We start from the raw sequence: 14,363 nt of genomic DNA, 5'->3' as shown, positions 1-14,363 counted from the left end.
TGGGATTGGCTGTATATATAAATAATTTCCTTGTCAATTTTAAGGCATGGTCATGCAAGCAGGACCAACCCAAAAAGAAGAAACAGCTGCAAAAATCTAATAATCAGAACTTAAAATGTACGAAGTATGAAATTGGGAAAAGTGGAAGTGGTCAAAAATGAAATGGAATGCATAAAAATTGGTATCCTAGGCATTAGTGAGCTGAAATGGACTGGAATTGGCTATTTTGAATCAGAATATAGTATGGTTTACTACTCAGGGAATGACACAATTAAGAGGAATGGATTTGCATTCATTGCCAAAAAGACTTTTCAAGATCTATCATGAAGTACAATGATGCCTGTGATAAGAATATACATACATATATATATATATATATATATATCTTCTAGGAAATCCAATCAATACAAATACTATTCTCATTTATACACCAACTTGAAAAGCTAATGATGAAATTGAAAAATTCTACCAGTGTGTTTAGTCTGAAATTGATCAAACATGCAATCAAGATGCATTGATAATTATTGGTGATGGGCATGCAAAAATTGGGAATAAGAAGGAGCAGTAGTTGAAAACTACGGTTTTGATGATAAAAATGTAGCTGGAGCGTGCATGATAGAATTTTGCAAGACCAAACAACTTGTTCGTAGTAAATTCCTGTTTTCAACAACATAACACATGGACCTCCTCAGATGGAATATATAAAAATGAAATTAACTACACATGAGAGAAGAGACATTGGAGAAGCTCCATATCAGCAGTTGAAGCCAGGCCAATGGCTGACTGTGGAGCAGTCTTATGTCAGTTCAGGTTGAAGCTGTAGAAAATGAAAGCTGGTGCACAAGAGGCAGAATACCTTGAGTCTTTCCTACCTAAATTTTGAGAATATCTCAAGAACAGATTTGATGCACTAAATACTAGTGAAAGAATACCTGATGAACTGTAGGACAGCATTAAAAGCATCATTCATGATGACAGCAAAAAGGCCGTTAAAAAGAAAGGAAAGAAATAAAAAATTAGAGTGGCTAACAGAAGAGTATGAAATCTGCTTTTAATCATAGAGTAATTGAAGCACATGGAAGAAATGTTGAAATCAAAGAGCTGAACAGAATTTCAAAGGACAGCTTGAGAAAAGTGACTCAATAAATATTCAAATCAGAGAACAATATCATTAATATCACATGGAGGTGAAATATTGCTGGTTCAGGCTAGTTCAGAAGAGGATGTGATTTCAGATGGATTTTAGCTCAAAGCAGAGAGTACTAGAGAGATGTTTACTTGTATTTTTATTGACTATGTCAAGGTATTTGACTTGTATGGATCAAAACCAACTATGGATAGCCTTAATAAAAACGTGAATTCCAGACACTTTATTGTGCTCATGGGGGAATTTACTGTACATGGATAAAGAAGAAGTTGTGATAACGGAGCAAGGCAATACTGCATGGCTTAAAATCAGAAAAGGTGTGTGTCAGGGTGTGTTAGCCCAGGTTGACTAGAGAAACACATCTAGAGGTATTCATATGTGTATAAGAAAGAGCTCTATATACAAGAGCAATTGGATAGAAAGAAAAAACCCAACACAGTTCAGATCAAGTCCATAAATCATGTATTAGCTCATATGTCCAGTACCAATCTATAAATTCCTCTTCAGACTCACACAACACATGCAATCATGGTGAATACAAGAAGATCACAGGCCAGTAGGTGGAAAGTCTTGTGGATCCAGTGACAGTGGAAGTATCTCAGCGCTGGCAGGGGTCTCCATGTGGCTTCTCCATCTCCTGGGCTCTGTCTGCATCAGCATAGCTCCATTAGGCTCATTGTCAGTAATGTCTTGCAGGGACTGAGCTTTTGTCCTGCCTCCAGCGGACTATTTATCTCCTTAGCACCTCCAAATGAAGTTATCAAGCTGTGACCTGATTGACAGTCTAAACTTCACCCCTCAACTCTTCGGTCTCAAATTGACAACAGATTATATAACTACCACACATGGTATACTTTTTCAATCTGTGTACTGAGCAAATAATCAGAGAGGCTGGATTTTATGAAGAAAAATGCTGCATTAGACTTGGAAGAAGGCTTAATAACAACCAGCAATATGCCACTGGCACAACCTTTTTTGCTGAAGGTAAGGAGGACTTGAAGTACTTGCTGATGAAAATTAAGAATTTCCATCTTCAGTATAGATTACAACTCAATGGAAAGAATACCAAAATCCTCACAACTGGACCAGTAGGTAACATCATGTTAAGTAGAGAAATAATTGAAATTGTCACTATTTTGTCTTGCTTGCATCCATAATAAATGTACATGATGGAAGCAGCAGTTCAGAGATCAAAGGAATCATTGCATTAGGTAATCTTCACAAGTCCTCTTTAGGGTATTGAAAAGCTAGGGTGTTACTTTGAGGACTTAGGTGTGCCTGCCCCAGACCATGGTGTTTTCCATTGCTTCAAATGCATGTGAAAGTTGAACATTAAATAAGGAAGACTGAAGAAGAATCAATATGTTTGAATTTGAGTGCTGGTGAAGCACCTTGAAAGTGTCATGAACTGCTTAAAGAACAAGCAAATGTGTCTTGGAAGAAGTATGGCTGGTCAGAGTGTTCCTTAGAGGCAAGGATGGTGAGACTTCATCTTACATACCTTGGGCATGTTGTCAGGAGAAACCAGTCCCTGGAGAAGGGTATCAGACTTGGTAAAGGAGAGGGGCAGCGGAAAGAAGAGACTCAAGGCAATAGACGGACACCGTGGCTGCAACAGGGGGCTCTAGCGTAGGAACAATTGTGAGGGAGAGCACGGGAGGAGCAGCACTTCATTCTGTTTTGCATAGGGTCATGATGGCCTGGAACTCGCTGGATGGGACCTGACAACTGCATTAGTAGACATAAGGAGTTTTGGTGAGGCAGTGGTTACAGTGCTCAGCTACTTACTGAAAGGTTGGCTGTTTGAACTGCCAGCTGTTCTGTGAGAAAGCTATGTCATCCTATTTCCATTGAGATTATAGCCTTGGGAATTCTATGGGGGCAGTTCTGCTTTGTCCTACAGTCAGTTACCACTTGATCACAGTGGATATTAGTAGACTTACAAGGTTGCTTCCACAATGCTGTAGTAAACGTGATTTTGTTTTCTTCAAGTCCGGAGTTCTGTTTACTTTTTCTTGAGCACCAAAAACTCTCAAACCTCACTGCCATTGAATTGGTTCTGACCCATAGCCACCCTACCTTATACAGTAGAATGGCCCCTATGGGTTTTTGAGGCTGTACATTCTTTGGGAATAAAAAGGCTCAACTTTCTCCCAGGGAGTAGCTGGTGGTTTTGAACTGCTCAACTTTTAGTTAGCAGCACACATCGTAACCCACTGTCTCATGCTTTACTGTTAATTAACAATATATAGAGCAGGATTGGTTTGAGGCAAACACTACTATTTATTTTGTATTTTCTATTCATATATAGATACAGTATACATATGGAATATAAATATATTCTAGAGAGGATACTTATTTGTTGTGATAACTTTGATCCAGCTAATGGACCAACATCTAGCTGCTTCTGCAACAGACGTGCAATTTAAAGTGAGAAAGGCACACTCTAGTAAAGAATACAATGAAGGTGGAAGCAATAATGTGTTCTAAGGATGTCTGAATTTCTCTGAGGAATAGTAGGATACATACTTTTAAAAAGACAGACATGTTGCCTTCAGTTTTTGTCTCATAAAGGATCACTTCAAATATGAGCCACAAAGGGAGTTTACTCTCAGAAAAGTCACTTCTTTTCTGAAATAGCTGAAGATTCCTTGTGGATGTTGGGTGAGTGCAGGTGGATGAATTAGAGTCTTATTAGACTGAGTTAATCCCAGTTCTAGCACACATTGAGACTGTACTTTAACTTCTCTTAAGTCATTCATCTTTTTTTAAACTTGAAAATAGCACTGTTTGCTTTATTTCGTAGTCATATTGGCAGGGTCAAAATGAGCTGAGTTGAAATATAGGTCATGACTTTGTAACGCTTGCTTTTTATTATGATGACTATGAGTAATTAGGAATATTAGGGTGCCCGGGTTGTTTTTATGAGAGCCTTACTCCCTTTCCAGGAACCACCTATCTGTGAGGTCCTTATGCCCAAGAAGACACCAACAAGTGAAACAATGGTCATGAAGAAGATGGAGAGATGAATGGGCCCACACTTTAATTGTAATTTTAGCAGGACATCAAAGTTTCATTTTCCATAAAATTCTATGCTTTTTATGAACCAAAGGAGAGTTGGTCATTATGTTGGTCATCTGAAATTATCACAGAAAAATGGCAGCGATATATAAACTCTCTGTGTTTTTATTCAGGAGGATTCGAGTTAGTTTCTGGTTTATATCATTCACTGCCATTGAGGCAATTCTGACTCATAGCAACCGTATAAGACAGGGTAGAACTGCCCGTGGGGGGTTCTGAGACGGTAACTACCGGAGTAGAAAGTTTCGCCATTCTCCTGGCAAGGGACTGGTAGTTTTGAATTGCTGACCTTGCGGTTTGCAGAGCAACATGTAGCCCACTGTACAAATTCTCTAATTCCTAAAAATTCTCCCTTTAGCTCTGTTTTTAAAAGTCTACCACATATATAATTTTCTAATTAAAATTTTCCATTTTTGTAAAAAGAAGTTAAATGTCTACTTCAATGCTCCAATTGGCTTACATTTTATATAAGATGTCTAAAAAAATACAACCCGTTTTAGGAATCTTAATAGCACTTAAGTTGTTCCTTTTCATGTGTTTCTGAATCTTGTCCTTTAAGCATTGGTTTTTTTTTTTTAAGTTAAGATCACCCTCTAAACTCTTGTTTTAAAACTTAAGAAAAAAATCCTCTTGATAGTAAAATCCAAATTTATTCCATAGTAGATAGAATTCCTTGACTTTTTCTGAAATTTGTAATTATAGTTGCTTACTAATGGTGGTGCTAAAGACCTGTGACATATTTTGCTGATTGGAATATTGCTAAAAATGTTTAAATCACTTCATTTGAAAAGCTGAGGCATATACACATAAGTTACTTGTTTTTGAGAGTTCCTTTCTCACTGAGACCTTTCTTGGGTCATCTTTAAAATTTTAACTCCTTTTGACCTTTTTCCTTGATTTTTCTATCTTCCTCTGCTTTACCCTTTTCAATAGTATCAGTCACCTTTAGCTATAAGCACAGTGAACTTCTTGGGTTTTTTTTATACTATCTTCCTTACTAAAGTGTACATTTCCCCAAGCAGGGATTTTGATATTTTGTGATTATTGCTATCTAGTGCTAAGAACAGGCATAGAGTGTAGTTAGATTTTGAATTCATGAAGAGTATTCACTGTGAAGTTTTAAGTTATGAGAGAAATGGACCTTGTTTAAATGTTAGTTATGGTGAGCTCCAATTCATCTAAAATGTAAAAAGTAGAATATTAAAACCACTACACTTCTATCTCTCTTTTTTAACTCTTAAAGATATTGGATGGGCAGTGAATTATTTAATGTGATTCTTCTAGTGCACGCTCTTAACTCTCACCAAATGACCTTTCCCTGCATTGGTATAAGATACGAATAGGATTCACTCGTGAGTCATTGCAAACAGATTTTCCTGGAGTGCCATCTTGCTTTGTCTAAAATGAGCCCTCTGAGAAGCAGGAGGAGAGATCTCATACTAGCAAGAGCCTGGAGTAGAGCCACGTCCTCAGGACCTGAGATTCCTGAGCAGTGAACCCCTGGGTCTGGAAGACAGCTGCAACGTCAGAGGAGTAGCAGCAGAACCAGGAATGAGAGCATGAAGCAGAGTGGACTTCCCAACCTACGGAGCAAGTAAAGCCGAGTGCTTTTGTGCAGGAGGCTGGCTTGTGGATCAGGGTGCTGTGGGCACTAATTGGGGAAGTTGGGCTTGCTGGCCACGGAAGTGGAGCTGAGTTCCTTTGGACTGAGGCTTTTTGAGTGGGGTGTCTCCAGGCACTTAACTTAGGGACCTATGTTTGCTGACCCACTGAGTTTGAGCTGAATGCCTTTGAGTTGAGGCTAACAGTGGAGTGCTGTGTCCTTTTGGGCATTTATTAGCAGATCTGAAAGAATTTTGTATCATGTCCTGATAAACAACTCAGCCCTGAGCATTTCTTCTGGCATTACAACTTAATTTCCTTAATAAACCCTTTCTTTTATCATGTATTTTGTCTGTGTGTTCTTTGTAGCCATTACAATAGATATTAGAAACTAGGGAGGTAAAATAGAAGACATTCATGAAGTCAGCTGTATGTACATAGCTGGTTAGGGAGAAAGACTGAATTTTATATTCTGGTAAAGGTTGCAGGCTTGGAAACATCGTGTCTTATACTGTCATTATGAGTTGGCATCAACTTGATGGGAGGGAGGGGTTTTTTTTGTTGTTATTTTTCTCCCTCACCCCCCTCAAACCAGTAATTTATTTTAAAAATCCTTAGTTTTTAAAGATCCTTAAATTACAATTTGGAACCTGTACAGATTAAGTCCAATGTCTTGCAAATATCTGGGTTAGTACTGATTAACTGATATTCCTATTGATGCTAACAATGGTGAGTTCCTAAAATACCTTCTGTTTCACCAAAACAAGAAACAAACTCCTCAAAAGTTACTTCTTAGGATGATGTTTTTATTTGATTATCTGAATTATAGTTTATACATTAGAATGATCAGATAAACAAAACACTGATTTCCAAATGATTAAAAGTAATTAAAAGCTTAATTCTTGTTTAATGATTAATTTGTACTTTTCTCTCATTTATAGCATTCTTAGTTCAAACTCTGTTTTCTTTTTATTCTAGTCACATATGTAGTCTGAATGGTCCTGTCTTTGGTACATTTCTCAGTCCTCCTCATTTATACATTATTATACTACTGTACAATTCCCCAAATGGCAGGAGACATTAACAAGCAGAAGGTTTATTATATTCCTTTTAAAAAAAACTAGTCTCTGATATCTGATGATTATTTAACAGAATTATAATAAAGTATACATATTTATATTTCCATTAGCATTTTGTCAGCTACCAGGATTTTTTGAAATACAAGAATGATAAGTACAAACATATTTTATTATAAGTGTTTTAACTTGTGCATCGCCTGAATATAACCACCAGGCAGTTTTATTCTGTTCTGATTGGTAAGTTATTACTAGACTCATTCCTTACCACTAGAATTTTGTGAATGCTCATGACAATGCTAGTAGAATAGGTTTCCAGAGAGATGTTCTTCTAGGTAAGGGGAAATAATAGTAGCTAATAGTTATTAGATACTTACTTCATGTCAGCTACTTTTTTTTAAGCTTGCCATGTATTAATCAGCTTATCACAACCCTGTGAGGTTGGTAATTATTATTCTTATTTTATTGATGAGGAAACTGAGGCACAAAAGACTTAAGTAACATTTCTAAAGTCACACAGCTAGTAAGTAATGAAGCCAAAGTTCTAGTCAAGGCTTCATTCTGCTTAACAGACTTGAATTTTTAATATCCTTCTCTTATGAAGAGGTAAAGGTATATATCATTCAGAATCCAGGGGTGACCACTGAATGCTCATTAGACATTTCTCCGGAGAGAATGTAATGTACTTACATTGCTAACAGGTTTAAAAAATGACAAGGGACCACTGTGTCACAGAAAGTTCTAGTTGCCCCATGCAGTCAGTAGGGCTGGGGAGTCAAAGGGAAGAGGAAGATCCTAATATTAGAGGAGGGTCCTATTTGGTTTAGACCCGTGAGCAGAGAATGCTGCCTATTCGGTGCTGGTTATGATCTAGATTTTAAACATCCAAGAAAGAGTGATGGGCAAATGTGTTTGTACTTCTAAGCAGGGCAAGAAAAGAGGTTCTGGCGGTGTGGGAGAAAAGCCAGACTGGAACCAGATAGTATTGTTGAGGGGAATTGCTGCTACTGGGGCCACCCAGACAGGAACAGCAACATAAAGGAAGGACCGAGTTCCCTTTCCCTTTTTGCTGCTTCCAGTCTCCCTCAAGGGCAGTGGTTCTCAGCCTTCCTTAGGCCCTGACCCTTTAATGCAGTTCCTCATGTTATGGTGACCCCCAACCATAACATTATTTTCATTGCTACTTCATAACTGTAATTTTACTACTGTTATGAATTGTAATATAAATATCTGATAAGCAGGATGTATTTTCATTGTTACAAATTGAACATAATTAAACATAATTAAAGCATAGTGATTAATCACAAAACAATCTGTAATTATGTATTGTGAAATATTTATGTGTTTTACGATGGTCTTAGGTGACCCCTGTCAAAGGGTCGTTTGAACCCCCAAGGGGTTGTGACCCACAGGTTGAGAACCTCTGCTCTAGAGCCTCTCAGATTTTGGAACCACAGGCAGCCAGCTGAGGAAGGACCCAGTGTCCTGTTCAGAGCATCGGTATCTCAGAGAAGGATTGATTTGGAGCCAAGACACAATAGCTTAATTACTGGCACAGTGGGAAGCAAATTCGGGGTAATAATGGTCAGGCTTTTCTCTCATAGACTAATCTTGTCCTTAAATTACTGTGGGAAATGAATGTTTGTAAAGCATGAGATGATAATTATGACAAACTTATATACTACCTGAATATTTTTACATTAGAAAACCTTGCTATGTAATATGTGTAGGGAAGAGTGCTATTAGGACACTATTTAATATATCTTTTATTCATTTTAGATAAGATGGGAAAAAAACATCACATTGGGGGAACCACCAGGATTCTTACATTCTTGGTGGTGGTAAGTATCTTATTTTACTCCATTTTCACTAAATTGATGATGCATTCCAGTAGACCAGCGTCATATTTTCTTATGATGGTATGCTTTCTTTTCATTCTTCATTATTTTCTAAAATTACTTTCTGAAAACTATTCCTTAAAAGCAGCAACAAAAACCCCTCAGGCCAGTGTTTCTGTTAACTTGACTCTAAGATACTACTACCAAGTCAAGCTGGAAGAGCGTGGGCCAGCGTGCGGGATTTCCAACTGTCCATACATGTAATTGCTGTCTCATTGTATAGTGGAGACATAAGACAGTGCTTTTCTTGACTGTCTGCTCTTTGAGCTAGCTGTCTGTTTTCTGCAAAGCGAGCTAGCAAGTTGTCAAAATTTCAGACCACAGTTAACAATAATTAAATATTTTAGCTTGCTATATTCCCATTCCTTCTTTGCACCTTGCTTCTCTTGGAAGGATGAGGAGTGGAGAAGCAACTCAGGTGAATAATTTGACTGCATCATCGGTAATATAGGCCAGTCCTGTTCAAAAGTACAACTCCTCACCAAGGGACAAACTCCCTAGAACAAGAATGGGAAAGGCTGCAACGGAGCAGAGACTGAAATAAGTTTATCTTTGTTTTCTTCAGATAGAAAAGCATATTCATGAAAAACAGTTGTCTGCTGCAGGGCTCTGCAGATATTTTAACTAATTAAATGGATGTTATTGATTTGTTTATTGCATTAAAGGTGTGCCTTTCGTATTTCTGCCATGTGGTGGCAGATAGAGGTTTCTTTTTAACTTTCATTTACTCCTGAGGCTTTGAGCATATTTTCCCTTGCTAATCAAGTAATTATTTGTGTCTGTGTTCTGTCAAATACTTCCTAAGGTACTTACATTCTCTGTACAGTGCTAGATACGAGGGACAGGCCAGTGAATAACTAACACACACACACATTCCTACCTTCCAAATGATTGCAGTTTATTGAGGAACATAAAGGAATTATTCAGCGGGGAAAACGAAATATAGGCAGTCCTCCTGGTTGTGATCATCCAACCTGGACAGCTCCTGTTTGCCCTTTAGAGTTATGTAAATTTGCCCTTACTTTGAAACAATTGGTCCAATTTTACTGCCAACCACATTCTTGATAATCTCCACCTTCACTTGCTGAATATGTAGCTTTTAAATCACTGAAAGTGATATGAGCCTTTTTTTGCCCCCAAACTTAAAAATAAATAAGAACCATATGTATTTGTCTCAACTTACCTACAGATTCTTAAAGGCACAGGAAAGGATCTCACTCATAACCTGGGGACTGTCTTTACATATTTCATGAGTGAAATGAGGGGTATTCCAAAAATTCAAGGAAAAAAATGTTTCCCTTTAACTCCCCCTTTCCATGAAACAATGTGAAGCCTCCTTGTATGCAGGGTCCTATTGTCTGGCCTAAGAGGCAGAGCCAGCTCATGGGAGGAGCTGGTATCTAAGCCAAGGCCTTAACTATGAATAAGATTTGGCTTGAGAGGGATGGGAAGGCCTAGAACACTTTCCCAAATTGGGTGATTCCGTCCCCTGGAGGGAGCTGGAATGATGGGTAGGGGGCTGCAAAAGTAGATACTTATACTTTATCTTGGATTCAGGGCTATAGAACCAATGTTCTCTGAGGGAGAACGACAAGGTTTTCTACTCATGTAGAGTTAGGGTCTCAGAAACCCACTGTGGCAATGCTACCTTGTTCTGTAGGGTTGCTACGAATCAGCATCGACTTAAAGGCAGTGAGATCAAATCAGATGCCCTTTATGGATTAGGCAGAAATGCTTGATGAGCCCAGTGATGGGCTAGGAAACCGTCAGGTCAGGAAGCCACTCAGAGGTTAAATAGCTGCCACGGAGTTGCCAGTGACTTGTTGCAATCCCAGGTGTTTACTGCGGAGTGAAACTGCTGACAGGGGTTTCCATGGCTGTGATCTTTCAGAAAGAGTGCCAAGCTGTTCTTCCAAGGTACCCTGGGTGGATTCATGCCTCCAGCCTGTTGGTTAGTAGTCAAGTGCTTAAACGATGATGTCATTGAGGGTCTCTACCAGGAGGTTAAGAAGTTGGAAATGGACATTTAGTTAATTATATCAGGAAGGTCAGCCAAGAAAAGGACTTAAATGAGAGATACATATTGATATAGGAAGGGATGCTTCCTGAATCAGTGTCATGGATTTGGGGGAATTTTTTTCATTTTCAGTGAAAGAAATGTTAGCAAATTTAGTGCTTCTGAGAAGGAGCCAGTAGAGAAGGAGAGGTTGAAGATATGGGAAAGGGATAATTAGTGATGGAAAACCCCTGCAGAGACCAGGACGAAGGGCTCCAGAGCACCATCTCTCCCATTGTGCTGAGAGGAGATGTAAGGAGATTTTTCAATTTAATGGGAAAAAATCATGTTCTTGTTTTGATGCTTTTGTCTGAAAAGTAGGATGTGTTCTGGTGATAGTAGTGTGATTTTTTAGTAGTCTATAAAGTGAGTTTGAACTAGTTCTTCAGTGAGTCAGGGAGATAACTGACCATGAAATACAAAGAGATTGCAAGGCAATGTTGAAGGCCTACTTTCTGTCAAGGCACTGTTATGCCATTACTCTCAGGATGTGACATGTCCCCAACTGCAATCGGTCACCCAGGCATGGACAAGCCTTACTCTCCCCTTCAATTAGAATGATTTCTTTACCCTGCTCTCTCAGTGTCTCATTTAAAAGAAAAGCAAAGGTTATCTTCTCATGCCACACGCACGGTCTTCTTGGTGCATGATTTAGTGCCGTCATCTTGTCTAACCTTGCTCCGGAAAGCGGACCTTCCTAGAAGTCTCGTGATGAATGGGACCACACTTGGTCAGTTGTGGTTATTCTTGTGGGTTCCCCTTAGATGTCTCACACATACATGCCAGGAACAGGTGCAGTCTTTTGGTTCAGAGTTCCTGTATTTGGAACAACGGCTCATTGTACTTGAGCATTGTGCTGCGTTCCTAGGGTTTAAGAATTAGTTTTTAATAATGCTGACATATTCTTATAATAAATTTAAAATAAAAATAAAATTCTCATTTCAGATGGTATATATTTATAATATTGAGATATGGACTATAAAGCCTTATTATTAGGAGTCTCCTCATCTCTTGAAATTCTTGTATTTTGTATCTTTTCAATTTAAGTCTAAAAAGTTCTAAGAGACTATGTTAGGAGTCTGCTTCTATTGGATGAATGGATATGCTCTAGGTTAGGGGTTCAGTAATAATGAATGCCTTTATGTTAGTTATGAAAGTTATGCTGCTGCAAATGCCCTGATGATTAGAATACTGTGTTTCCTTCAAAGCGTTAGAAGCCCTGCTAGAATAGTGGTTATACATTGGGCTGTTAACAAAGAGGCCAGCTGTTCCAAACCACCAGCCTCTCTGTAGGAGAAAGATAAGGCTTTCGATTGCCAGAGAGTTACACTCTCAGGAACCCACAAGGGCAATTCTATCCTGACCTATAGGGTGGCTATGAGTCAGAAATGATGGCAGTGAGTTATTTGTTTTCGTGACCTTACTGTTTGCTTATTGGATCAAATGGAAAGTCTGTTGGATGAACCACTTAGAATTTTATGACCATTTCGCTTCCCTTTTTTATATAATACTTGAAAGTGGAATGGCCTGGTTATTGAAGCCTATTCGCCAAGTATTTATAAAGTACGAAACTAATCTCGCAGTAAGGAATTCAGTAGTAGACTACATAGCTTAAGGGGTTATGTTGTTGTTGGTAGGAGTCACATAGGCACACAGCTTCTAACTCACAGGGACCCTGTGTACAGCAGAACAGCACGTTGCCTGATCCTGTGCCATTCTTACAATTGGTCTTATGTTCCAGCGCATTGTTGCAACTCCTGTGTCAATCCATCTTGTCCAGAGACTTTCTCTTTGTTTGCTGTCCTTCTACTTTACTAAGCAAGATGTCCTTCTCCAGGGACTAATCTCTCCTTACAACATGTCTAAAGTATGTGAGACAGTCTAGCCATCCTTGCCTTTAAGGAGCATTCTCTTTGTACTTCTTCCAAGTCAGATCTCTTCGTTATATTAGTAATTCATAGTACTTTCAGTATTCTTTGCCAGCACCACAATTCAAGCATTTTGATTCTTCTTCAGTCTTCCTTATTCATTGCCCAACTTATGAGGCAATTGAAAATACCATGCCTTAAATCTAGTGCACTTTAGTCCTCAACGTAACTTCTCTGCCTTTCAGTACTCTAAACAGGTTCTGTGTAGCAGATTTGCCTAATGTTAGGGGTTCTTTGATCTCTGGATCACAGCTTCCATGAATGTTTATGTGGATCCAAGCAAGAAAAACTTAACAATTTTTCATGTTTTATCTGTTTATCGTGATATTACCTGTTGGTCCGGTTGTTAGGATTTTAGTCTTCCTTACATTGAGTTGCAATCCACACTGAAGACTGCAATCCTTGATCTCCATCAGCAAGTGCTTCAAGTCCTCCTCACTTTCAGCCAGCAAGGTTATGTCACCTGCAGATTCCAGGTTGTTAATAAGCCTTTCTCCAATCTTGATGGTATATTCTTCTTCATATAAACCAGCTTCTCTGATAATTTGCTCAGCATACAGATTGACCCCAAGGGTTAGTAGTTCAAAACTACCAGTCACACCTTGGGAGAAGCATGAGACCTTCTGCTCTTGTAATGATTAACAAATTCTATCCTGTCCTGTGGGGTTACTATGAGTTGGAATGGACTCAGTGGCAATGAATTTGAAGTTTTGATTTATGCTTCAGTTCCCTCATCTGTAAAATGGGGATCACAATAAAAATAAATACTGGCTGGTTGCATAGTGAGTGGTTAAGCATCAGGCTGTGATCCACATGGTCTATAGTTCAAAACCATCAGCATCCCAGAGGGAGAAAGACTGGGCTTTCTACTCCTGTCAACAATTAGTCTTGGAAACTTATAATGGGTTGCTATGAGTCAGCCTTGACCCCAATGGCAGGAGTGTTTGTTTGGTTGTTTGTTTTTATACAGTACTTAGTGTATGTTGAATTTGGTTCATGTTCAGTACACTATGCTGATGATGCTTTAAAATATGAAATTACTGCTAATCCAGAGTATGATAACAGTTTTATTAGAATGGGATCAAATTTAATTCTTGCATTTTAAAAAAGTATTAAATAATGCCAAGGAATACTTCGAGTAAACATATTTGGAAGTTCTGAGTGAGGTTCAGGCATATGTACATTACGTGTAGAACCTTCCATGATCTTTGAATGAGTAGTTATCTTCAATAGGGAAATGCATAGGTAGTACTCATTGATATATTTGGGGATCCGTGAAAGAGAAATGTCTGATTAAGACTTGGCCTTTGAACCTGGCTGTCTCCTCATTGTGAGGTCAGGGGACTGTTTCACACAGTGTTGTTTTTAACTTTTTATTTTCAGGTAGTTGTAGATATGGCCATGGTCACTAAGATGATATAATTATGTTGGCACCTTCTTCTGGGGCGCAGCTGGCATGTTTGTTCACCCTTGAAGCTGCTCTAACAACTATTTGGCTTTCTTTGTTCCCTTGAGACACTAATAGCGAGTTAAGTCATTTCTATCCAGATCCTCCCGAAATGAAGGGAAAACAGT

General features: G+C 38.6%; 1 protein-coding gene across 3 annotated transcripts in view; it reads left to right on the top strand.

The window, feature by feature from the left end:
• SSBP2 (single stranded DNA binding protein 2) overlaps positions 1-14,363 on the top strand; it is a 316,310-nt gene that overhangs the window by 111,187 nt on the left and 190,760 nt on the right. For all 3 annotated transcript variants that reach the window (XM_075541237.1, XM_075541238.1, XM_075541236.1), the window contains exon 3: positions 8,686-8,747. In XM_075541237.1, coding sequence (XP_075397352.1) covers positions 8,686-8,747 — 62 coding nt within the window. The remainder of the gene's footprint in view (positions 1-8,685; positions 8,748-14,363) is intronic.

This window comes from Tenrec ecaudatus, chromosome 2, assembly GCF_050624435.1.
Source record: "Tenrec ecaudatus isolate mTenEca1 chromosome 2, mTenEca1.hap1, whole genome shotgun sequence".
NCBI lineage: Eukaryota > Metazoa > Chordata > Mammalia > Afrosoricida > Tenrecidae > Tenrec > Tenrec ecaudatus.
The sequence above is the reverse complement of the archived record's forward strand: the minus strand, read 5'-3'. Positions and strand labels throughout refer to the sequence as shown.